Source organism: Lepidochelys kempii, chromosome 1, assembly GCF_965140285.1.
Source record: "Lepidochelys kempii isolate rLepKem1 chromosome 1, rLepKem1.hap1, whole genome shotgun sequence".
Lineage (NCBI taxonomy): Eukaryota > Metazoa > Chordata > Testudines > Cheloniidae > Lepidochelys > Lepidochelys kempii.
This window is the reverse complement of record NC_136380.1, coordinates 119,616,285-119,643,476: the sequence shown is the minus strand read 5'-3', so window position 1 is coordinate 119,643,476 and position 27,192 is coordinate 119,616,285. Positions and strand designations below refer to the sequence as shown.

General features: G+C 41.1%; 1 protein-coding gene across 3 annotated transcripts in view; it reads right to left on the bottom strand.

Moving 5' to 3' along the window:
* The window catches only part of AFF3 (ALF transcription elongation factor 3), a 469,491-nt gene that overhangs the window by 115,784 nt on the left and 326,515 nt on the right, over positions 1 to 27,192 (bottom strand). For all 3 annotated transcript variants that reach the window (XM_073352102.2, XM_073352110.2, XM_073352138.2), the window contains one exon: positions 6,611 to 6,662. In XM_073352102.2, the coding sequence (XP_073208203.1) occupies positions 6,611 to 6,662 (52 nt within the window). The remainder of the gene's footprint in view (positions 1 to 6,610; positions 6,663 to 27,192) is intronic.

The following is a 27,192-nucleotide window of genomic DNA, read 5'->3' as shown; positions in this document are numbered from 1 at the left end:
AGTCCAGATTAAGGAAGGGCTGGCGTGAGACTTCACCAATCCCTGAAACCAAACATTTTTTATTTTCATTTTTGCTCATCTCTGCTCTTCTGCTTCTGCTCTTGACCTGAACTGAGATGTTTCTTGTACTATGGACAATCATCATGAACAGATTGTTCTCAAAGGAAAGGAATTTTTTTTTACAAGTTTCCCAGAACATCTTGGAAAACCAACTTATTTTGAAAAAGACAGATAGGTTTTGACTAAGCTTTTGGATGTGTGTGGTTTTTGGTTTTTTTAACCAATCCTACCTGCATTGAAATAAATGGCAAAACTCCCATTAATATTGGTGGTTCAGAATCAGACCCTAAACCTCCAAACATTTTGAAGATTGTTTCCAAACCTTTAAACCCAGGTCTGATGTTGAAAAGATGTTTGCTTTCTGTTTTTTTAGGTCTGACTGTTCTCATCTCTCTGCTTATTGTCATTCCTGAGAAGGCAGCAAGTACAGCACCATTGAAGAGGTGCATAGATGGAGTACTATGTGGAAATGACCGGATGTGGGTACATTCTCTGGCCATGGCATATGCAAATGCAATTAGCATCCTGTTATGCAAGATACTGACTAAAAATAGTTCTGATGGCTAACAGATTGCATGGCCCTGTTCCAATTTACCTGATGGATCTGTTTTCTCTTTACGCACCTGGCTATGCTCTGTGATTGGCTGATATTAGACTTCATAAAGCCCCATAATATCATCTAAGATCTTATGGCAAAAAAGCAGGTTGCCATTTTGCTCCCAGTTTTGGAACTAATTACAGACTGAAATAAGTCACTGTTTCAAATTTCCTGGGACTTTTAAATTCAGATGTAGAGGCTGTATTTACTTGGATTTATTTAGCTTTGTTAAAAATGATTCGACTCTGGAGAAGTTTACATGCATGGCCTTTCTTTTCATTACAAATTTTAACTTTGTATTGATTGTGAATGCATGTCCAGAAATTCAAGACATAGTATTGTCTGATAATGTAGGCTGTAGTAAGACATATTCACTAAACACAACTTGAGGACTTCTAAAAACAAATTATTTTCTGCTGGGGGATATATAGCTGTATTGATTGTGATTGAGTGATTGGACTAATGTACTCTTGCTTCATTCACAAGAATGGAAAAGAGCTGCTAGTTTTCAACTGGTGTCTAAATTCCTGTACTACTAAGAATCCTGACAGCAGCTTATTCATTTTGGATTATATTAAAGCTAAGCATCAATTGTGTTTAATGCTATATTTTAGATGGAAGGAAACTTACATATGTATTAGTCTAATACCGGAGTGTGATCCTGCAGTGTTTATCTATTTCTATCAGCGCCTAAAGAAGGCAGCTATTTACATGTAAAAGCTGCTCTAATTTTTCCTTTTGTATAACTTACATAGGCAAAATGAATGTATTAAGCAGTGTTTGAGATAATTCACTGATTTCCTATGTACCCTGTATATAGCTCTTTAATCTTCATAACCTATTTACCTGCTCTTGCTAAGAGATGTCCATATCATTATTAATCAAAGTATTAAAACTTAGTTCTTTTCTTTAAGTACACCAAGAGTTTGAGTCTGGAGCCACGTTTCTCAGACCAAGTTTTGATTCCTTCTTCAACTTCTGTTTATACAATTTTACAAAATTTTGGCAGGAATCAAGAGCACATACCAGGGTGTTGGCTTTTATGAATCTCTTGGGATGTGAAAGTCAAGCTGACTGGTTGAACTTTGGTTACATATTCCAGACAAGCACAATGACTCTATTTATTCAGACTTGGCAGACTGAATGTAGATTGACTCTGTGGGTAATAAATTTTCACAGCCACAAAATTTCAGTGGCAACCAACCTGATCCTGAGGAGAAAAATGCATTCAAGGAAAGAGACTTGGGTTGCAAAAATACGTTAGATTATTATTCCATGTATGCATAGCAGTCAGTTAATTTATTTGGCCATTGATTGACATGAATTGCATAAGTAAATTCAGAGTGTTTTTTCCCTTAAAGGCTCTGCTTTCTGTTCGGAAATTTTCATATTGTAAAAGGACAAAGAAGAAAAAATGAATTGTTCATATTACAATTGGCAATCTCCTTTTAATATTACACCCAAGACTGATTTAAGTTATCCAGTGACCTCTACAATGAAAAGCAGAGTATTCTAATGTGAATGTTTCATGTGCCATTCCACACATCAGGGAACCAAGAGGCAATAACTACCCCAGTTCAGTACTCTGAACAATCTTAAGTACAGTTTTGACATCTTCATGCTACAAAGCATCAGACACTTTCTGAGAGAGATGATGACAAAATTATTACTCTATTCATTATAAATCAAAAGGAAGTGGCTCTTTACCTTGTAGATTTATGTTAATGACCTTGCTATCTGTTAATTGTGTGGTCTTTAGATATTGATTGGGGATTAAAAGGTAAATTTTCTTCAATGTGTATGAAATAAAATATGCCAACTGGAAATTTTCCTTCTACATATCAATTCCTATGATTACTGCCTGTAAAATTAAAATGATCAGTTTAAATGGATAAACTATGCTCATTAAAGGAGGAAAATACATTTATGTAATTAAAATTGACTGTCTAATATTTGTGGATAATGTAATTACTGTAGGCTCGCTTACACACACGCTCAGTTCAACGCTATCCTCTTTTGCCTCCCCATAGCTCCCAAGTCTATGAATCTTGCCTATTGTAACCCCTGGAATGCAGTCCACATTCAGCAAGGCCTTGGTCACTCCCCTACTGAAGCTCTTATTCACATATCCATTTCCCATCTTGACCTCTGTATCCCCACCATTCACGTTCTCTTGCTTTGTCACAATTCTCCAAACATCAGTGTTGACATGTGTCAGGCTCCTCTCCTCACCTGTATAACCTCAGCATTTTTCATTGGCTTCTTGGATATTTCAAAATCAAATACAAAATCTCCCTCCAAATTTTGAATTCTTGTTAAAAAAAATCTTTTTTCTGATTTAAGTAATGGCAAAAAAAAAAAAGGTTTCTAGTTCTTGTAAAATTTCCCCTCAATTACTGAATGATTATAATTATTCTGAGGGATAGTAGCACTTAGTTATATAAAAAACTGAAATTCATTCATATATTTTTTTCTGTCCCCATTCGTTCCTGTTCCTCTGACTCAAATCTGAGATTAATGGGTAAGGTAAGAGTCATGGAATAGGAAGTAAAGTAGGCTTCTGCGCAAAAACCTGGTAAACAGCAGGGGACAAATGTCAGCTACAGGTGTGGGACCAAGCCATGAAGTTCAGATGGAGAAAGGTAGTTGTAAATTGTGAATCTGGCTGGAGAGTGATTACTCTCATTTAGGCCCATCTCTTGCAAGTCAGATGAACATTTACTACTTTTCTCATCAACAAGGGAAATTACTAAGGATTATTTGTATTACGGTAGTGCCTAAAGGTCCCATCAGAGCTCAGGGCCCCATATTGCTAGGCACTGTGTAAATACACAAAAGAAAAAGCCCATTTCCTGAGGATCTTATGCTCTAAGTATACAAGATGGACAATGCATGGGAGTAAAGAAGTATGATTATTTCCATTTTGCAGATGAGGAACCAAGACACTGAGAGATTCAGCAACTTGCTCAAGATCACGCGGACAGTCTTGGTAAAGCCAGGAACTGAACTCAGTCTCCTCAGTTTCAGACCAGTGTCTTAACCACAAGACCAGCTCGCCACTGGGAACAGTTTTAGGAAATCAATTGTTCATAACATATACAAATGATTTAGCTGAAGGCATTCAAAATAGGGGACTAGCTCCTCAGCCCTGCTTCAGTTGATTTATACCTCTTTGGTGGCACAAAGCAGCCATAATGCGGTCTTACCAATTTAGTGTCAGAGAAATTCTTGGGTGGCAAAGAACCACCATAGAGGGTCCTACTCCTGGCCCCTTGTATAGAATATATATCCAGGGAAATGGGACAAGGTCAAGGAATTTCTATACTTCCACACTTGTACAATATTCCCCCATTGCTGAACGGCTCCTGGAGGTCATAGAGAGATGATATAAGTCAAAACACCCTTGAAGATGCTCTAATTTACACTGCAGAACAACTTAGTTCCTGGCCACCCAGGACTGGTGGGAAAGAGGGCAAAAGTGGCATTAAGCACATCTTGGAGGCAGCGCAGGATTGGGGTCAAGATCTCCAGGATTTCTGAGATAATTTAACTGAGAGGGAGAGTAAATATTAAGGAACAATGATGCAAACAGATTCTATAGGATATTGTTGATTTAGCTGATTGGTCCAGCAGATGGCAAAAGGAGGTCAGTGTCTAAAATATAAAATAATTAGTCTGAAATGGAGGAACCACTTCATGGAAGATGTGCTAAATGGAGCTATCTTCCAGCACACTGATCAGGAAAAAGGGGCAACAGCGTAAAAGTCATTGAAACCATTAATGCACTGCACACTAATAATTAAAAAGGTAAACAAGGTATTAGGTGAAAAGAAAAGGAGGACTTGTGGCACCTTAGAGACTAACCAATTTATTTGAGCATAAGCTTTCGTGAGCTACACTTGAAGTGAAGCTGTAGCTGAAGTGAACTGTACTGAAGTGAGCTGTAGCTCACGAAAGCTCATGCTCAAATAAATTGGTTAGTCTCTAAGGTGCCACAAGTCCTCCTTTTCTTTTTGCGAATACAGACTAACACGGCTGCTACTCTGAAAGGTATGAGGTGGTATAAGCAGAAAAATAGATTATACAAAACAAAAAGGCGATACTGTAATATTCTATTGCCTGGTACTTAGTATTCCAGAAGCTAACATTCACAATACCAGTTGCTGAGCCATAGGAAAGGTATTATTAGCTTGAAGATGTGGCACAGGGAGAAAAAGACGTCAGGTCTGTGGAAGTAGGCAGGAATTAACAGCAATTTCCCCCCCCCCCAAATGTATTATGTTCTTATACCCTGCATTCCTTGACTAGCATACACCTTCTTATCCCTATCTCCATTTGCCATGGGAGATATAGATCCATATGCCTATTTTCTACCATTTTCAGAAACAGCCACCCTGTTCCATGTTTCCATGATTCCAAATCCCATCCTTAATTGAGACTCATCTCTTCTTCCTTAACTCAATGGTTTACTGTGACTCCTAAATCCTAACGTTTACTTCCTAAAACACACAATCCTACTCCTTGAACCCAACAATTCCTTGAGCTCATTACTGTTCCCAGAACATTCTCTTTGTCTCTTATTTCGCCTTGCCCTAGTCTGTCTACACACTGTACAGTAAACTACCGAGACATGCAAGAAAAGTAATTAACTCGGACGTGTTTCGGGATCCCTTGCAAGAAATACATTAAGCAAAAAGAAATTTTATAAATATGGTAAACAACTTTAATCCATGAGCTGAATCTTCTTAACACCCAACCTTTTTATTCAAAATTGGTGAAATATTAGTTTATCTAATATAAATATCAAAAAGGTTTGCAGCATGTTTTAAAATACAGATGCTTAGGCTATGTCTACTCTGCGAGCGAGGGGTGTGGTTTTGAGCTTGTGTCAACATATTTGCACTAGCTCTCATTGAGCAAGCGCACTAAAAACAGTAGTGTGGCTGCAGCAGCATGGGCAGCGGCGGCCGCCCCACATACATACCCAGGGGATCCAGGCAGGCTGGTATTCTGGGTGGCTAGCCCATGTTGCTGCTCACTGCCGTCTGTGCTATTGTGGCTACACTACTATTTCTAGTGCTCTAGCTCAGTGTTTCGCAACTTTTTTGATACCAGGGACTGGCTTGCTGCCTTTCTAACATGTGTCAGGGAGATCTCAGGAACTGGCAGCGGTCCTTGAGAAAAACTGCTTGAGAAAAACTGTTCCAGTTCCAGTGGTTTTCAACCTTTTTCATTTGCAGACCCCTAAAAAATTTCAAATGGAAGCGCGGACCCCTTTGGAAATCTTAGACATAGTCTACAGATCTTAGTAGACGCAGACGACAGGTTGAAAACCACTGCTCTAGCTCAAGAAGAGTTAGCATGATTATGTCTGCAGGAACTGGGAATCACACCCCCAGCTCCAAGTGTAGATGTAGCCAAACTAAAGAGAAATTAAAAGCAATGAGATCAACCTTTTCACACCTGGGCACCCAAAGTAATGCACATAAATTCATGTACCAACATGTAAGTGGCCTGGGTTGCAGAAGTACTGAGCAACTGCAAATCCCATCAACTTCAATGGCAGATGAGCACCTTTTGAAAATCAGACCATTTTAATTTTTGGTGCCAGATATAGATTTAGGACCTTTGGACACCCAGGTTTGAAGATTTGGACCTGAATCTTTAATACAGAATTATTTTTTTATTTAAAAAACAGACGTATCCAAAAATATTTCCGAATTACATCAAGCTAATAAATCAAGAGCAGTGTAGCACATTTCCATTAAATACAGTAGTTAAAACAAACAATCTGGCATGAAACAAGCACATCTGGTATTCCATTTACAGTACTTTAAATTATTTTGATAACCTCTACACATACTTTAAAAAGTAATAGCGTAATATTACTTGAATAAATCAGACTTGGTATTAAACATTCTACAGATTACATTTGAATTCAGTAGCTCATACCTGGCCATTCTCTTCTTCATCACTACTTAACTTGAGGTCATCTTCTAGCATTCTGGAGAAAGAATAATAGAAAAAGTACATTTTAATTACCAAATAATTAGACATGAAGTGTTATATCTGTTGCCAATTAGCTTGTTAACTCGTTGTTGACTATTAATACTTGAGGAAACCAATTGATTACTACAGTAGCAATGGATTTTGAGAAGATTATGGTAATTAGAAGCATTACGTGACAGATTTTAAATGCTATAAAAGAACATTTTTGATGCTGACAGGTGGGCATTCCCCAACAGAAGAAAGATTACTTTGTAGAACTTACAAAGTGCTTTCTAATAGATATTTACACTGGCACTGTTGTGACATCAAACAAGACTGACCTCATGTTTCCCAAAGGCCATTTTTTTGCTCAAGTACAGGCTTGAAGCAATGCTGACTTATCGACTGAAATAATTAAAACAATACTATAATTCCACAATGCTCAGAAGAATTTATCAGTATCATCTGAAAATAGACAAGATCTCACCTTTTCTAATGGGGATTTCATCCCTTTTCCCCAAACCATCACCAAAAATATTTAAATTTGCATGCAAAAAAAGGAGCTTGTTTTCAACCTCTTAGAATTTTATTGCAACCTAGAGTTAAATAACTAGCAGTTAAAGGAATTTCGGAGGTGTGAAGACTTTACCCACTATTTGAAAGGTCTCCAATGAAGGGATCCTACTCTTTAAAAAAAAAAAAAGTGTCTAATAATAGTCATTGGAAAAGTAGCTAATTTTTCTTGTAGTCTGGGAAAAGTGAAACTGTAATTTAGTCTTGACTCCAAAAGAAAGTTTGGTGAACAATTTAAATGCATTCTGTGATGTGGGTGGTCCCCAGAATGTAAATATATAAAGGAGACGTATGTAATCATCTCAAACCACCTCCTTGTACTTGTGCCTAATCTCACGAGAAGGTGGCTGAAAAACCTAATTCTTAAATGGATAACAGGGTGTATGTTTCACGAGATCACACAGAAGGCAAAGGAACACCATATCCAAAAGGAGCACACAGCCTAGCCACCCTTCTATAAGACTTACTGCTACTGGTACCACTAGCAGTTTACCACTGCAGCTACAGAACAAAGAGCACCTCATTGCTGGAGAAGTACCTTGGTTTCAGCTTCCAGGTTAATCCATGCTCTTAATAAGGTTGGGAAGGCTGATGCTACCTCCAACTGCAGTAGTGGAAAGTTGGACTGTAAAGGGTAACTCCTACTATCCCACAGTCTAATTAACCCGGTTGCTGTTTTTTCTGGATTTACTGCTACCTATTCAAAGCTTCTTTCTCTGTGGTAGAGATTCAAAACTGAAGTGCCAGCTTCAGCAAAATCTGGCTGCATACCGAGGCCATGTCTACACTACAGTTTTGTTGACAAAACAGTGGAGAGGTATACACTGCAATGCTCCTCTGCTGCTGTAACTCTCTTGCTATGCCGACATAATAAAACCACCTGGACAAGAGCCACACAGTTTTTTTGCGATGAAGTTAGAATGAGGCAATGCCAGTGTAGACACTGCGTTGCTTATGGCACCCTCATAGACCTCCAGGAGATGACCCCTAATGCCCATCATGACCGCTCTGGTCACCACTTTGAACTCCGCTGCCCTGCAGCCAGGTACACAGGCATGCGATCCTCCCCCATTTAAAGACCTGGGAATTTTTGAAATTCTACTTCCTGTTTTCTCAGCGTGGACAGCTCACATAGCATCTTCCCATGGCAGCTCCCCGCAGCAAATGTACTCCAGGCAGGCATGTAATGGAGTTGGTGGATCTGCTAGGTCTGTGGGGAGAGGAGGCTGTGCAGTCATAGCTCTGCAACAGCCATAGGAACTTCAATACTTATGGGCAGATTGCTCATGGCACGGAGCGGAATGGGTATGAGAGGGACACGCAGCAGTGTTGCGCAAAGATTAAGGAGCTGAGGCAGGCATACAAGAAAGTAAGGGAGGCCAATTGTCAGTCTGGTGTGTTGCCAAAGACATGCCGCTTTTACAAGGAGCTACATGCATCTTCGGTGGCGACCCCGACTCCACTGCCAAGAACCCCGTGGATACTCCATGGGGACTGGAGGCAGTGGCCAGTGGAGTGAACTCTGAGGACAAAGTGGTGGATGAGGAAGTGGAGTTGGAGGAGGATCGGGATGGAGGACAGGTGACAGGGTTGTCTGGTGGCATGGCATGTTTCAATCTCTGGAGGGATCTAGCCAGCCCCAGCACTCTGGCTCTGGCATGCCGGATGCAGGACAGGGGAGCTCTGGTAATTACTCATTGTGCTTTGATATTGCAGGGAGAAATGAGCTAGAGCTATTTTTGTTTCCAGGGTAGAAGAGGGATAGAAATAACCAACAGTAGCACTGTATGCATCTATTTCTCACTCCCCTGTGTAGCTAGACCCGGGGAGGGGCATGTGGAAAAGTTTGTTGATGCACACCGGGATGTCCCAGGAATCCGCCATACTGATCTCTAGGAAACTTTTGTGGAAGTACTCTGCAATCCTTTGCTGTAGATTCCTTGGGAGGGCTGTCTTGTTCCTTCCCCTGCGGAAGGAAACTTTGCTACACCAATCAGCAGTTATGTCTGCAGGCACCAAAGCAGCACACAGGTGAGCAGCATATGGACTTGGTCTGCAGCCACACACATGCAGGAGCATCCTCGGTTACCCTCAGGAGCAAGATATCAGCTTCTATTACTCCACCTGTGGAAAACAGTGTCAGTATTCAGAATAGTGTCCCTAAGCGCTTGTAATGATTAATGATCCACCATTAACCTCCCCCCCCGATTTGTCCCATCTTACCCCCTTTCCTTTGTGCCTAACTCACCATGGTTAGGGCTCTCGATGTGCTGTATGCTTGCCAAGGGAAAGTGAGAAAAGTGGTGTATGTAATTTGTATGAATCAAGGTGGTGCATGCACTCACAATAGTGCCTCTGTCGATTGTTTCTATAGCTTTTGGAGATATGGCCTTGAGAGTCTCCTCTTGAACACTGGCTGAGGAGCTCAGTCTGATAAAGAGATGTACCAGGAGGAGTAAGGAAGACATGTTCAAGGAAGTGCTATCATCATCTGATCCTGCTGATAGCAAGGAGAGAGCTTGGAGAGAGGCTATCAGTGAAAAACTGCAAACAGATAGCCAGAAGAGGAAACAGGGGAAGGAGCAGATCATACAGCTGCTCGAGGACCAAACGGACATGCTGAGGTCCCTGACTGTGCTGCAGGAAGAACACATCCATACTCACCTCACCCTGCAGCCATTTCAGAACTGCCTTCCATGACCTCCCCAAAATCCCCCACACACACATTCCTTGTATGTTCCTGGCCCATCACAGTACCCCAGACACTCCATCCTTAGAGGCATGTTTCACAATGACAGCTGGACATACACCCACTGTGAGAGCCTCATTAAAAAGTGCTCTTCATTGTAATGTCCCTTCTAGGTAATAGAAATGTTTGTATAGCTGTTAAATAATAATGAACTTATGGAAAGAAAACAAATCTTTATTGGACTACATATGATGGTTGCCGCTGAAATTCATACACAATAGCAATAGTAACATTTGAAGAGTACACTTAATGCACTCAGCAATCATTACAAGGGTCATATTACAGTGCAACTTTTGGGTGTGGGAGGGAGCAGGGGATTGGGGCATGGGAGGGGGTGAGGTGGGCTCTGGGCGATGTTTACCTGGGGTGCTCCCCAGTAGCAGCGACATCCCCCTCACTCAGCTGCTAGGCAGAGGCATGGCCAGGCAGTTCTGCGCACTGCCTCTGCCCACAGCACTGCTCCCCCCGCAGCACCAGCAGAGGTCCTGGCTGCGCACCAGTGCCCGCCCCCCCAGCACCCGGACCGCCTTCCCTCAGCATCTGAGGGAGCCCTGGGCAGCCCCCACAAGTTTTAGTCATGGGTATTTTTAGTAAAAGTCATGGACGGGTCATGGGCCATGAATTTTTGTTTACTGCCCATGACCTGTCCATGACTTTTACTAAAAATACCCATGACTAAAACGTAGCCTTAATTACAGAAGACACATTACTGGGGCTCACTGTCAAAATTTTCCTTCAAAGCCTCCCTGATTCAAATAGCTCCCCGCCTTGAGTCTTTCTAATTGCCCTGGTGTCTGGTTGCTCAAAAGCAGCCACCAGCCGATCCACCTCAAGACTCCACCCCTACAGAAACATTCCCCACTTACTTTCACAAATGTTATGCAGAGCATAGCAGGCTGCTATGACCATGGGAATATTTTCCTCATTGAGGTCTAGCCTGCTAAAAAGGCAGCACCAGTGACCCTTTAATCTGTCAAAGGCACATTCCACAGTCATTCTGCATCTTCTGAGCCTGTTGTTGAAGTGCTCCTTGCTGCTGTCAAGGTTTCCGATATAAGGCTTTATGAGCCATGGGAACAAGGGGTAGGCTGGGTCTCCCAGGATCACAATTGGCATTTCCACATCCCCAATTACAATCTTCTGGTCTGGAAAGAAAGTCCTGCATGTAGCTTTCTATACAGGTCAGTGTTTCTGAAGATGCGTGCGTCACGCACCTTCGCTGACCATCCCACTTTGATGTTGTGAAATGACCTGGTGATCCACCAGCGCTTGCAATACCATAGAGAAGTAGCCCTTTCTGTTCATATAGTCCATCGCAAGGTGGTCTGGGGCCAAAATTGGGATATGTGTGCCATCTATCACCTGCCGCAGCTAGGGAATCCCATTGCTGCAAAGCCATCCACTATTTCCCACACATTGCCCAGACTACTGTCTTTTGTAACAGGAGACAATTAATGGCCCTGAGCACTTGCATCACTTCAACCCCTACAGTAGATGTTCCAAATTGATTTGTGACTGATCGGTAGCAGTCTGGAGTTGCCAGCTTCCACACAGCAATCGCCACTCAATTCTCCACTGTGAGGGCAGCTCTCATTTTGGTGTCCTAAGGCGACTGCTCACAGAAGCACTTATGGATCTGTGAGAAAGCAGCTGTCCAGCTGAGGTAAAGAAACATCACCAGAAGTAACACTGGCTCCATCAGTATGATAGGACATATGCTCAGTGTATTTTGTTTTCATGTTAGGTTTTTATATTTTTTTTTCAGAATTTTCAGAGTGGGGATTGAAATCAGCATTCTATTATATGCTACACCAGAACTTCTTGTTTCTTTTCCCCCCCCCAGGGTTCAGTTATGAAAATCAAGAAAATAACTGGAAAGAGTCTTAGGAAGTCACTTGCAAAAATAAGTTACTGTCAGCATCAAAATACCACTGCCATGCACCAGAGAGAACACAAAAACCATCAGTGCAATTCTGAAATGTGTAACAGATGCCAGATTAAAACTGGGAACTTCAGGCATAGCATGGAACCAGAGAAACTGGAGATAAAATGGGTTGGGTTACATCTTGTGACGAGGACCCTGGGGCATAATTCTTCTGAATAGGAGCTCCACCAGAGCTTTTTCTAGCTTTAAATATTGTAACTGAAGTGATGAGGCTTAAACCACTTCTCTTTGAGAGATAATTCTAAAATATCACAGATCTCAATTTTTAAAAAAAGTTAAAAATAAATCCTGAGTTCCAACTTGAAAGTATTTTTTTGTAAATTTTATCACACTTCAGTTATTTCCCTCAGACAACCATAAACTAAAGGCTTGCCTACGCTAGAAAGTTAAGTCAATTTAAGTTAAGTCAGTGTACAGCCAACACAGTAATTAAAGTGGTGGTTCATGTCCACACTATGTTCCACCTGTTGGTGGGGCATGCCCTGACTAGGAGTGCTTCCACCGACTGAGGTAGGGGATTGCGGGACACTGACAGCTGCAGTTCAGCAGCCCTGAGGCTGACAGCCTCAACTATCAGCCTCCTCTCTCCCTGGCTCCAGTGCTGACAGCCCAAGCTGTCAGCCAGGGGCCAGGCTCACAGCTGGAGCCCTCCTCCCCAGGCCCGGGTGCTGACAGCTCCAGCTAGTGCCTGGTGACAGCTTGGGCTGTCAGCACCAGGGTGGGAGGAGCTCCAGCTCTCAGCCCTACTCAGGGCTGACAGAGAACAGGTGATGTAAGAACTCAGTGTCTACATGGACGCTGTGCTGCTCTAATGACACGGACCTAAGCACAACACCTCTAGTTGAGGTGGAGTTATTATGTTCGTGTAGCAGGTGACTTACTTCGGCAGAAGCAGCATTCTAGTGTAAACACTGACATAATTAGGTTGATGTAAGCCACCTTGTGTCAACCTAACTCTGTAGTGTAAGCTAGGCCTTTATCCTGTTTTTCCTTGGTGACTTTACTCATCTGATACTTGTTTCTTCTATTTCAGACAGCCAGCTTGTTATTGTATAGCTATAGTAATACATTAGAAACAAAAAGACATTCTTTACAAAGACTATAGAAAACCATTAAAAATATTGCTACAGGAAATCAGAATCATAGACTGCGGCTGGTTTTCAAAATGTCCTGGATTATTTCATGCTCATAATAACCTTTGCAATTTTACAAGTCGAAATAAGGATAATAATTAGTTTGCTGTAATGTGCTCAACTTGTGACAACACTCGAAGACCACTCAAACTTACGATAGTGCAGAATGCAGCTGCCTGATCACTTAGTTGTGTTCCTTTATTATACAGCTATATTACTGTGGTTGTGGTGCCTGGAAGGGTCACATTGAGAATGCTTACTCAGGGCAAACAGCAAGGAATAGGGTAGACAATCCCTATAGAATAAACTGGTTTATTCTATAATTAGATTCAGCAAGCCAGTAACAAAACAGCGTCTATGACACCGCATTGGAGAAGTCAAATATAATCCCCTTTAAGCAATCCAACCTTTGGCTCCCATCTAGACAGCCAATGCTAATATAATGAGGAGTTATTGAAAACCTTATTTACCGTAATTAAAGTTCTACCACTCCCAAAAGACCACTGACCTTACCCAAATACACCCTTACAGCAATCCTTATTAACAAAATCTAAGATTTATTAATAAAAGAGAGTTATACATAGTTAAGAGATCAATATACATACAAATGTGTGTAAAATCCTTAGGTCAGTTTCATAGCGGAGATGGTGAGGAAGGTGGCTTTGCGCATCCAAAAGTTCTGCAGTCACTGCTCATCATCCCATACCTGCATCACGATGCTATCCCACCACTCAGTGATTATTTCCCGAGCCCAGTACAGACGGTCCACCGTGTGCAGTTGCTCTGTGAATGCCAACATCAATCTTGAATTGTTACTTTCCATGGCACACAGCAGGGCAAACACCACAGTGTCATTATCAGATTCGCAGCTCATGAAATATTGCAAGATCAACCCTATTGTGTTCATAACGCTCATCACAAGATTGGAGAGCAATGCAGGATCCATGCTTTCAGACAGAGATGATAGAAGCACAGTTTACAGGAGTTGTTGAAAAGTGGCGTGATACATATTAGGAAGCCCATGCAATGATGGGACAAAGAAAACCGCATCATGGAACACTGATTCTACCATGATGTGCTGCGATCCCTGCCCAGAGCACCCAGTGGCAGATGGTGGTGAGTTGCACAGTGAGATAGCTTCCCATGGTGCAGTGCTTTCTCTGTCAGTGCAAGACCACCAACTGTGGACATGCTCCACCGTCGCAAGATTCGTTATGTGAACGTGAACAAGCGGTTTAATTACAGCGGTGGAGGATTGTCGATGTAGCTTAAATCGACTTAACTCTGTAGTGTAGACATAACGTCAGACACCCTAACGATAGGTGCTGTATAAGAACCCAGGTTAGATAAAGAGACAAGAGTGGCTGCCACTGAAATCAGTTTGAGCTTAATGTGTATATTTTCTTGTTGTATAACCACTCTTTAGTAAAGTCTAGATAGAAATGATAACGATCAGAATATGAACAGTATAATAGTGATCCCCAAAGTGCTATATCTAACATCAGCAGTACATGGAGAAGTAGTAATCATAAATATTTTAGCAAAAATATTTGCTATCAGTTGATAAATATGTTATCTGATATTTTCTATTTAACGGTATCCCTTAGAACAAAATATCTGGAGTCTGAAATCAAGTTAACTAAGATAACATATTAAAACATTGTATTTTGATGAAATACACATTTTAAAATACTTAATCAGAATAATATATTTGTTTAATATGTGGGCAAGTGTAATATTTATGTCATTAACTAATCATTTCCTTGATTTTAAGAATTTGGGCAAATTAAGTGATAGTTAAGTACATTGTCACTTATCAATCTTAGCTGTTTCCTTAAATGAAGTTATATTGTAACATAAACTACCTGTGTTTATTATAATGTAGCAACCCCTGTTATTAATATAAAAACTACAGATGATGAGTGTCACACCCCTCTGTGTGTGTGTGTGTGTGTGTTAATATTTGTGTGTATGACTCTTATTTGTGTGTACAGCAGCTTTTACAAGAGTATGTGTGGGGTTAAGCTAAAATAGAGGAGATATGTGTGGGAATAATTTTATATATGTTTAATGTAACACAAAAATAACAACACTGACTTATTAAGACTGCTTTGTTTTTATGTTTTCTCCATTTTCCCTACCCTTTTTCTGTTTGTCTTTTTAGGATTTTAGCCCTTTAGGGAAGACACTGTGTCTGCCTATAAGTCTCTACAGCTCTCTGCACATTTTGGGTGCTACTGTAATATAAATAGACAATCATGTAACATCTGTGATAGGAAAAAACCTTCCTCCACTGCAGTTTGCTAGAAAACTCAGTCTTTTATTCCTAGAGGAGGATCTGGCCACAGTGGTGCATTTGTTCCCCCTCTCCTGACTGGATTACTGTAATTCACCAGATATAAAGCAGAATCAATGGAAATCATAGAATATCAGGGTTGGAAGGGACTTCAGGAGGTCATCTAGTCCAACCCCCTGCTCAAAGCAGGATCAACCCCCAATTTTTACCCCGATCCCTAAACAGTCCCCTCAGGGATTGAACTCACAACCCTTGGTTTAGCAGGCCAATGCTCAAACCACTGAGCTATCCCACCTCCTATGCTCCAGCTTGTATAAAATGTGTCTGCTTGCCTAGTGAAGAGGCTAAACTATTGTGAGCACTTAATCCCTGTGCTTCAATCTCTCCACTGGTTCCCAATCTACTTCCATTGTCAGTTTAAAGTCCTGATCTCCAAAGGTCCTGATCTCCAAAGCCATGATCCAGTCAGGTCCCAGGGTCATCAGTTACTGTATCTCCATCCATGACCAATCCTAGACCGCTGCATTCTTCTTGGACCTTGCAGCTTTCAAAACCCACGATGAAGCGCAAGAGAGCCAGAGACGAAGCATTTGCAGTTGAGGAGTTTCAGTTGTGGAATTAGATTCCATAGAAGCTTAGATCAACCCAGAGTCTGAACATGCTTCAAGATCCTTCTCTTTGACAAAACATTTCCACTGTAACTGGCACAATGATAATTAAAAAAAAAAAAAATCCCCAGGCAGAGCTTCCTTTAAGTAAGGAGGGCAGAAGACAAGAAAAATACATGAAGTCCAAAAGGGACCTTGCCATTGTGTATTTAATTTATCTGAAAAGTGCCCAGGTGTAGATTCAGCAAAGAATGTCCTTAAGTTCATCCTTATTTAGAAAAACACGTAAAATCAGGCCTCTGTGCATCCTTATTCAGAATGGTACTTAAAGCTTAGTGCTTTGATGAATTATTATGGTAAGGGGCAAAAAAGATGTGAGGTGGGTGGGGGTGGGAGAGAAATAATAACAGTACAAGCATAGACATTTCAACCATGTTTATAATTACAAAATCTATTTTCCACTGTACCATTCTCAGTATACACGACAGATAGTTCAGTTAGTGATATCACCAGTCCCAAATTTTGAGGTTTTCGTAGTGGACACTGCCATGCCCATGCCCAGTTGAAGAGACAAGTCAAATAAAACGTTGTGAATGAAGGTCAGAAAAAGAAAATGGTAAACAAAGAGGTTCTCTGAGAAACATAATTTATGGATTTTACACCTGAGGTTCATCTATGATAAAGCAGTTAGGTTGGAGCACTTAATTATAAATCAGGGGTGGAATCTGTGCTAGATCATTGAGAACTGCAAGCCTTAAAAGACTCAAGTTAGAGGTCTTCATGCTCTGTAATTAAACAATGTTTTCAATCCTTTTTCTGCAATGAATAACAACAGGTGCAGATATAATTAAATGAAATGAGTAAGGGTTCTGGATATTGAAAGATGCCTAGGCAACCAGCTGCTTAATTTCTACAATAGCCAATAAAGTGGTTTTAACTGTGGGTGCCTGTGTCACTCAGATGCTATGGTGAGGGAGGGGGACACAGAAGGACTTAGATAATGAGAAATAGAAACAAAGTGAGTGGAATTATAATAGCCTTCTAAGGGATTTGGACACCCAATTTCCATTAATTTCAATGGGAATTGGATGTGCAAATGTCTAAGGTAGTTTTAAAACGCATCCAGAGTGTATTATCTTTTGTTATTTGAGGGCTGTTTTCTGAGCCCCTATCACAGGAAGGGAAAGTTCTTTTGCTGACCCAGCTTGTTAGCATGTGTTCAAACTCTGCAGAGAGATGCTGAATAATTCCTGCTGATTCTCTATGGCAGGAGTATCTTTTTAACTCCACTATGAACATGAAAGATGTGGGAGTTGTTTTTGGTCAAAAGGAACTGGGGACTATGACTAGGGTGACCAGATGTCCCGATTTTATAGGGACAGTCCCGATTTTTGGGTCTTTTTCTTACATAGGCTCCTATTACCCCCCACCCGCTGTCCTGATTTGTCACATTTGCTATCTCATCACCCTATCTATGACAGAGAGATCTCTGCAGGGAAACTCTAGGGGTAACCAACATTAAGGAAAAAGTTTAGGCGGAGGTTTACAGCTTTGCTGCTGCTTTTGGATAACTTATAGAGCCAAATTCCAGGAAGAGACTACGTTTGGACTGATACAGGGCTCAAGGCAGGGGAGGAACTCCTTTAGTTTATAGTCACATCTGTTTTGTCTCTTTTTGAGAAATTTAAGGATTCATGTTCAGTCCTTTGAATGACCTAGATCAGTTCGAGGTTACGAGTGGGCTTGGTTCTGCATTTGTTTAAACGTTGTTATAATTCCACTGTGCTTCACTTTGTTACTCCTGGTGATGTAAATTGGCATAGATAAGAGAACCAGGGCCAATAGATTTATTTTAAATTCACTTCTGAGGTATTCCCAATTTCTTAACTTAATAACCTCCCTCCCCAAATCCACTCATTGTTTATTGAAGAGTTAAATGTTCAGCATTAGCGGGGTTGTTTGGACTGAACAAATTTCTTTTTCGTTTGTACACAAAAAGACAAGAGAACTGACCCTGATAATTATGAATATAGCTTATACGGTCAGGGCAATTTTGTGTGTCCTTTTGCTGAATTAGGCCAAAACTCTGAAGAAATTCTTTTTCCAGCATGGGCACTGTTGATATTTTCAAGCCTAATGCTCAAATAACTTTTGAAACTGGAAAGGGAAAATATTGCTACATCTCATTTAAATTATTAGCTCTATTACTTCAGCAGAGAAGCATGAGAATAATTTGCACACTTTATTGCATAAGTGTATTATATATTGCAACAATCACAAGCAACAATTTGTTTTAAAATGTGATGCAGAAATTATCACCTTTTGTAATTCACTGGTGAAAATCATTAATACATAATATCATGAAACATACTCAGTTTTATTTTAATGCAAGACAATGTCCCAGCAAGTGAATAGATTATAGTATACCATTCGAATTGAAGCACTTCTATCATTCATTTTCCATATTTCTGCTCTTTATGTAGCAAGGCGATAAAAGTAGTGGAAAAATGCTTTGATTTCACTTGGATAGTTGAAGAATACCTTGACAAAAATGCCACCCACCTGCCTCAACTGGTGGGGGAACTTGATGAGGCCAGTGGTGAAAGGGTACAGCCCAAGAAGCAAGGAAGGGAGACACTCACCAAGGGACACTAGGCAGCCCCTTCCCCTGGGAGTCTCTGGCACCCAATGACCAGCTGGTGAGAGGGGTGCTGATGGGCCAGCATTCCCCAGCTCTCAGGATTTAACCTGAGACAGGGGGGTATGTGGAGCCTCTTTTGGCTCCATCCAGCAACCTCACCCTACCCACCTGAACGAGGAACGGGAATCCAGCCAGATGGAAGCTGCAGGTCTAGCCAATCGCCCATTGTGGGTCAGGAAAGAATTTTTTCTTCCCTGGATCAATTGGTAGAGGACCAAGGAGCTTTTTGCCTTCCTTGCAGCACCTTCAAGCCACGGTGAGTTAAGTAGGAACATGCTTAGTACTTATCTGACGTACTGGGGCAGAGCTGTTTATTCCTTGCAATTTGTGGTGGATTTCCAGTATGGTTATAAGGATAAAATGAATGATTCCCAGGTGTAAAAGACCTGGGATTTTGGTGATGGGCCTTGGGCTTATGGGATAGGATCGAGGTCAGATCTTGTGGCTCTGGTGGGCTCAGGTCCCCATTCTTTTGCACCCTGTGTCCCCCTAGCAGGGGGGAAGGTGCTAGGACTCAGAGAGAACTGAATACTGCGGGGTAGGCAGAGGAGATCCTACCCCGAGTTATGAGTTATATGGTGAGGAGCCCTGTAATTCCTGCACTGGAACCGATTAAATGCCTGGTATAGGAGAGTATGGGTGATTGGCAGGTACTACGCCTCCCCGGTGCTAAAGGTTAATAAAAGTTGCAGCCTGCCACTTAATTCCATGCATGTGTCTGTCCTCATTTTGCTGCTGTGAAGAGGAGGTGCTCAAGATGAAAATCTGTCAACTGACTGCTCATTCAAGTTTACACTGTTATGTTTATTCAGCTGACAAAGATCTCAATGGGCCAAATTATCCTATTCCTTTCACCTGTAAAATTGAAACTTTATATCTACTGTTTATTTTCTTCCAAAAATTTCATACTCTGATAGAGGGAGAAGAAAAACAACTCCAGATTGTTGAAAGAAAATCTTTCCTGGAAGCACAAACATTTTATAAGACTTTGGCTCTATTTAAAAATAGAGTGGTCAAGCCAGTAAAAGCAGGCAGGTACAGTATTAATGTACTTAATGCTGGAATGAAGTATATATATCAATGCGAGATTTAATTATGGAACGTAGTGTCTAAATGCTTGAAAAAGTGACAGTCTATAGTAACAGAATTAGCAATTTCAATAAAAAATAGCTGCTTAAAAGGAAGGTTTTCTTCTCTTGGATTGAATCCATCTGAGATGTTCTACATGTCTGTTCAAAACCATTTAAACTGGCTAAATGCATTGTTAAATTCTCATCACACTGATGGCATCATCTGAAATGCAAGACAATCCTTCCAGAGTAATGCAACGGTCATTTTCTCATATCAGTAGAACTTGAAATAAAAGTTCCCGTGGACAAATTGTTAGAAACCAGCCTGATGATGGACTGTGGGCATCAAAGACAAAAGGTGCAAAGCCACAGATTTCTTTCCTCCCAAAGAAGATGAGAAAGGAAGAAAACACCACCTGTTCGGTGGACTTCACATACTCCATAGATCTGAAACTTGGGCCAAAATTTTCAACCTCAGGTACCCATAGATAACTAAATCTGTATTTAAGCATCCGAAAAAAAAGTATCCTGCTTTTCAGATGTGCTGAGCACCTGCAGCTCCCACTGAATTCAGTATTGCTACTTGCAAGAGATCATGTTAAATACAGAAGGTGAATGCAGTACCTTCATGAGCTTCATCACGATTTGGTATTTTTGCTATGTAGCACTACTGTTAAGCCAAGTGGTCTTGAATATTTTGGCACAGAATGCAGAACCAAAAATCAAACTATGGTACAGAAAGAGAGAATAAAGATAACCCAATCATGTGCTGAAATCTCTAATTAATTGGACGGACTGCAAGGAAAGCTATCTATTTCCACACATCACTCAATTCTCCCATCAGATTAGAGTTGGGGGAGAAGGGCCGAAATAACTCCTTAAAAATGGAAGACCTTCTTCAGAAAAACTTAAAAATGAATTAACATAAGCCCACTTCACGATCAAGGAGGCAACATAAAAACGCATATACAGAGAGAGACAGAGAAGGAAGAATGATGAGTTACTTAAAAGAAGCTCCTTCCTAAGTACCAGCCTAAATATTCCCTCCACTCAGGAAACCTGCCAAAGTTTCAAGGCTTATCATTTAATGGGTGGCATAAGAAAACAGGTTTAGGAAGTAAAAGCTTAGAAAGAGCTGCTCAGAATTTTCCAACTCATTTCTTGCCTCCCCACCTCCATTCATTCCATTCCTGCTGTGAGTGATTAGCAGTAGTTCTTCTAAATTTATTTTCCTGACTTTCTGACAACGGTCTGCTGCTGTCTATTACAAAATATTACTTAATTGTTAAATGTGAAAGAAAATAAGAGTGCTTGAACTGCCGCTGCTTTCTATGTCTGTTGTCACAGTATGAATCTTGGGGTGTTTAAATTTTTTAGATTCTCAGAATTTTCATTATAAGTCAGTTGCAGCTGCCGAAGGTGCAATATCATATTTTGGAGTTGTTGGTCATTTTTATTTCTGCCCCTTTTTCCGACAGCCTTTTGTTAAAACCATCTGTTCTCTATCCACCTCTCACCCCCATTTGTAACTCTGTACTGTGGTCCAAAGCAAAACTGCCATTCCATTGCAGACAACTGCAGACACCTGTAAAACATGGAACTTCCATTTAACAGTGTCCATACATGAGTCTGGATTAGCATTTACTCAGATCACATTGGTTGGGTGGAGCAAATGTAACCCATTGTGTTACAGGTCTCCTTCTCTGCCTGATCTGCAGCGGATATGAGTCTGTCAAGCTCCAGCTAGTGAACTTTGGCTTTTAAACTCAAGCTTTACCAGTTCAGGCTTTTAGTTCAATCTCTAGTGTGTTGGGCAGGATGGTGGCTGTCTTGTGGACATTCTGAATGCTTGGTTTTCTTCCTGGCTCCCAAAGCACACCTTTTGGTTAGTCTTTGGTCCTAGAGCACTTGCCCCAGTAGGAGGAGCACACAGCAATGCTTTACTACAGCTACTCTTTGTATATGGAGAGTGTGGGGTTTTGCTTTTCCCTCTTCTTCCTTCCTTTCATGTCTCATCTCTATCCCTTCTAAATATTCCAAAATACAAATATTCCACTGGATGCAAATGTAATAGGTTACACTTTTTATGTTTCCATTTTAACAAAGTATGAGGGGTGAAATCCCAGCCCCACTGAAGTTAAGGGGAGTTCTGCCATTGGTTTCATTATGGCCAAGATTCCATCCAGGATAGAACAATTTAGAAATCTCTGGGAAAATTAGTCCAGCTAGCAGATATTTATATGAGATTACACTGAAACTTGTTCCAGAGATCACCCCTTGCTGGACAATCTCCTGTCTCAAAAGACTGTCCCACAGAATCCTCAAGTGCAACAAGAACAGATCTGCTCCACAATTACTAGATGACTAACTCCATTATTACTACTTGTAATACCGTAGCACCAGGAGGCCCCAGCTGAAAGTAGGGTTCCACTGATGCTATGTGGTGTATAAACATATAGAAGGAGATAGTCCCTGCCCTGAAGAGCTTACAGTCTAATGAGACAAAACATATAGAAGGTGGCAGGAAGGAATTATTATTCCAATTTTTCAACTGGGGAACTGAGGCAGAGGAAGATTAAGTGACTTCCCCAAGGTCATATGGGAAGTCAGTGGCAGTCAGGAACTCAAGTCAGATCTCCTCAGTCAAGATTTGAGTCTCAGTTCAGTGTTTTAATTACAAAACCGTTACTTCCTTCAGTATCCAACAGATTTTTGTTGGACTCTAGAGTGATACTTAAGATTGTGCTCCAAAGAAGCATGAGGGAGGCAGGGGCACGACATGAGTCCTGCTCTGCACCATCAAGGAGTGCAGTAGCAGGTGAACTTTCCCTGCATATAGGTGAAACCCGAGAATGCTCCCCATGGACTGGTGTAGCTTCACAGCATCCCTCATTCTGATCTGCCTCTAGCAGGAACAGCCCAGACCCCTATGATCTGTGCCGAAGTCATTCTGTGCTTTAACCCTCCCTTTTCTTTTGCACAATTATTTTCTGTAAGATGAATTTTGGAGTTGTGTTTTTTACCTTTAGAAAATGCCTTTTTGTACAGCTTGCAATAACGCTGAAAAATTAATTCTTGGATTTGGGTTTTTCATTTGTTAAGTATTTAGTGTTTGAGATTAAATAAATAATAAATGAGTGAAGCAGCTCACAGGTACAATATATGGAAATATCATCCTGCTCCATTTTGACACCAACCAGTGAAGAGAATGCTTCCTATCAAATACTAATGATGAATTGCAATCATTGCTAAGAATTATTTTGTGACAGAATCTACAACCAAAGATTCATAGATTTTAAGGATAGATCATCTAGTCTAACCTGCAGGATCTCATGGCCCTTAATTTTCACCAGTTACCTTCGTATTGAGCTCCATAGCTTGTGCTTGACTAAGGTAAATAACTTATGTTTGGCTAAAGCATGTCTTACAGAAAGTCATCCAGTCTTGATCTGAAGGTATCAAGAGATGGAGAAACCAATTCCTTTTGGTAGTTTTCTCCAATGGCTAATCACTCTCACGATTACAAATCTGTGTCTTATTTCCAATTTGTCTGCTTTCTGCTTCCAGCCATTAGTTCTTTTTGTATTTTCTCTGCCAAATTAAAGAGCTCTTCAGTACCCAATATTGTCTCTCTATGAAGGTATTTATACACCGTAATCAAATCACTTCTCAATCTTCTTTTTGATAAGCTAAACACCTTGAGCTCTTTAAATCTCTCACTGTAAGGCATTTTCTCCAGCCCTTGAATCATTTTTGTGGCTCTTTTGTGCACCCATCACCATTTTTCAACATCCTTTTAAAAATGTGGACAGCAGAATCATACTCAGTATTCCAGTAATGGTCTCACCAATACCATATACATAGGTAAAATCACCTCCTCAGATGGTCCTCACTCATGGATAGGGTTGCCTAGTGGTCAGGGCTTAGGCCTTCCAAACAGCAGGGCGGGGAAATTGGTAGGGGTACCCAAACCTTCTCACCCACTGGGCTCTGGCCCAGGGCTCTCTGAGGGCTAGCAAAGATCTGACAGCCCGGGGCACCTTCTGTCCTCCCTGGGCCACTTCCTACCACCTCACAGTTGTCCAAAGTTCACAGTCTGTGCTAGGGGATGTGCAGGAGGTCAGCTCACCGCTTTGCACCTCCTTGTGGCTGTGCTTGGCATGGTAGCTCCCTCCATCTTGGGGCAGTAGCTGCCTTCTCCTGTGGCGTGGACCCTAAATCTCTCCCCTGTTGGGGTAGTCCATAAACCAAACAAGGGGAAATAACACAAACAAACAGAGTCCATATGACAGAGAGAAGAAAATGCCTCCCTCTCAGAGTGCACATGAAACAGGTTCTCCCTTCCCTCAGGGAGGGACCTTTGGGCAGTTGTTGTAGGGAGAGATCCTGCCTTCCCTCAGCTCTTCTCTTGGGAGCTGTGAGTTGCAGGTCTTCTCTCTTCCCTGGTCTGCTTCCAAATGAGCTGTTCTGCTCCCTTTTAACCCCTCCTTCAGTCTGTGCATCTCCTGGCATGGTGGGGTGGGGCTGGCTGATCCGAGAGCAACTCCTTAACCCCTTGTTGCTCAGTGTGGGGTTTGTATACCAGTCATACCTCCCTGTTCCTAGTCACTACTCCATGTACATCCAAAGATTGTGTTAGCCCTTTTTGACACAGTACTACACTGGGAACTTTTGTTCAGCTGCTTGTCCATAATGACCCATAGATCCTTTTCAGAATCACTGCTTTCCAGGATACAGTCCCCTATCCTGTAGGCATGGCCAGCTTTCCTTGTCCCTGTATGTATAACTTTGCATTTCACTGTATTAAAACACACTTTGCTTGAATGAGCCTAGCTTACCAAGTGATCCAGATAATTCTGTATGACTACCCTGTCCATATCAATATTTACAATGCCACCACTTTGTGATCCACAAATTTTATCAGAAGTGGTTTTTTACTTACTTTCAGAAATGTTGAACACAATTAAGCCAAGTACCAATCACTGCAGAACCCCAATATAAGCATCCCCATTCAGTAATGATTCCCCGGTAATGACTACCTTTGGATCCGTCAACTTGCCAGTTATTAATCTACTTACTGTGTGCTTTATTGATACTATATAGTGCTGATTTTTTAATCAGAATTTCAATAAGCCAAACACCTTATAAAACTCTATTACATCTCCACAGTTATCATTATCAACCAAACTTCTAATCTCCTCAATAAATGAAATCAGGGCTGTTTGACAAGACCTATTTTCCATACAAGTATGTTGCCTGACATTAATTATATTCCTATACTTTAATTATTTATCAGCTGAACCCCATAACCGCTTTTCCATTATTTTGCTCAGGACTGATGTCAGGCTAACCAGACTATAATTACCCAGGTCGTCATGCTTGCCCTTTTTGAATATTGGCACAACATTAGTACTCTCTTAGTCTTTTCCTGGTATATCAAGATTTATTAAAAATGAACATCAGAGATCTCCTCAGCCAGTTTTTTAAGGACTCTTTGGGCCTTCAGATTTAAAAACGTGTATCCCTTGTAGACGTTGCTGAACACCCTCCTTGGAAAGTGCGTCCTTATCCTAGTGTGCTACAAGCATATCATCCTGCTTCTTTTCAAGCACAGAACAGTCAGATTTACTGAACACTGCTGCCTTTTCTTAATGTTTACTAACAATTTTACCATCTCCATCTAATAATGGGCCTATCCCATTGCTACCATGTCTTTTGCTCTGATTTACTTAAAAACCTCTTTTTTATTGTACTTAGTCCTGCCAGCCATGGACTTTTCACTCACAGTCTCATTTATATGGATTATTATATGGGTCACATTTGAAACCCAATGACCAGCAAATGAAAAGCTCTGTATCCGGTCACTAGTCCCTTGAGCCATCCAGTCTCTGGCACACACAGCCCTGCGCTGCATGCAGCTTGTGACTAAATAAGAATGTATTTATCCAGCCTACTTAACAATCTATTGCAGTGGCATTAAACATTGAGCATGCAAATGGAAAGCAGAGGAGAAAATCTTGTTATCTGTGGTATAAAAACTATTAAATGGTTATTAAACATTGCTGCATGATCCCCAAGCTAGAGCATTCCCATAAATTCAGCTTTATTGGTGAATAGACAATTTACATAACACCCACAATATATTTGGAATTTTTCAATATAAAATTAACAAAAAGGAAAAATAGGATAAAATAGGGAGGAAGGGGGAAAAAAGAAAAACCAAAAACCCAATAAGTGTCAGTAAAACAACTCAATAACATTTTCAAAATCAGTTCCTTTCAAACTGAAAATGTTTTTGAAACTTTGAAAAAATGTCATCTCCCCCACCCCAGTTTTCGACTTGCTCTACCCATTGGATTGAGTGGAAGATGGACTATCTTAAATGGTTAAGGACTGTGCACTTTTGGAAACCACACTTGAACGCCCAGCCTCTCAGTATAGAATCAGCCATGTTCACCATCTATCTGTGCACATACAATGAGCAACATTAAAAAAAATCAACCTGTGCCAGCTATTAACACACTTGTGCTGGGGCTGCGTGACTGTAAGGTCTCCCATGTAGTTGCTCTATGCCGATGAGAGAGAGCTCTCCTGTCAGCATAACTAAACCACCCCCATCAAGTGGCGAGAGCTATGTTGGCAGCAGAGCGTCTCCCGCCGACATAGCGCTGTCCACACCAGAGCTTCTGTCAGTGTAACTTTTGTCAGTCAGGAGGGTGTTTTTTCACATCCCTGAGTGACATAAGTTTTACCAATAAAAGTGCTAGTGTAGACATAGCCTGAGATACAACATATTTTTCTGTACTTACAATAGGGGCTAACTTTGCAGTATATGTTGGTAAATGTTAACTTTTTAATAGCAGCCATTATCTATGATGCTGAGTGTAAAGCAAACAAGTTTTCTACAGTGAAAATGTCCAATAGTTGAATTAAATTCTCAGAAAGCTTCTAACATCTTAGGGCAACACTGGATTTGCCATGTTATATTGAACAACTAGTTCACCTAATCCAGCATTCTACCTTTGGCAACTGCAAATATATGGAACACCAATATCTGAGGCATTGGTAGCCAATTCACGTAGTTACCACTGAAGAGCTGTATACATAGAAAAAATTCTTCCTGGCCCCTAAACGTCACCCAGTAAAGGCCTTGAAGCATGAGATATGATTGCTATTTTTTTGGACACTTTTTATTAAGGTACCCAACAAATCAACTTAACTGTAAGAGTAAGCTAATCAGAAGCCCCCACCTTAGACAAAAAGATGTTGGTAGCCCTGCCTAGAAGTTTTGGACTGTATATGTGGAACGGCTTTTACTGAGTACTGTTTTAGGTAAGGGGGCATGCATGTGGGTGTGTGTAGGAAGGTCGAACACAAAACCACAGAGAGGGAGGGAGAGAGAGAGAGAGAGAGAGAGAGAGAGAGAGGAGCCAGCCAGAAGAAATCCAAGCAGGACTTTCTGGTGATTTCT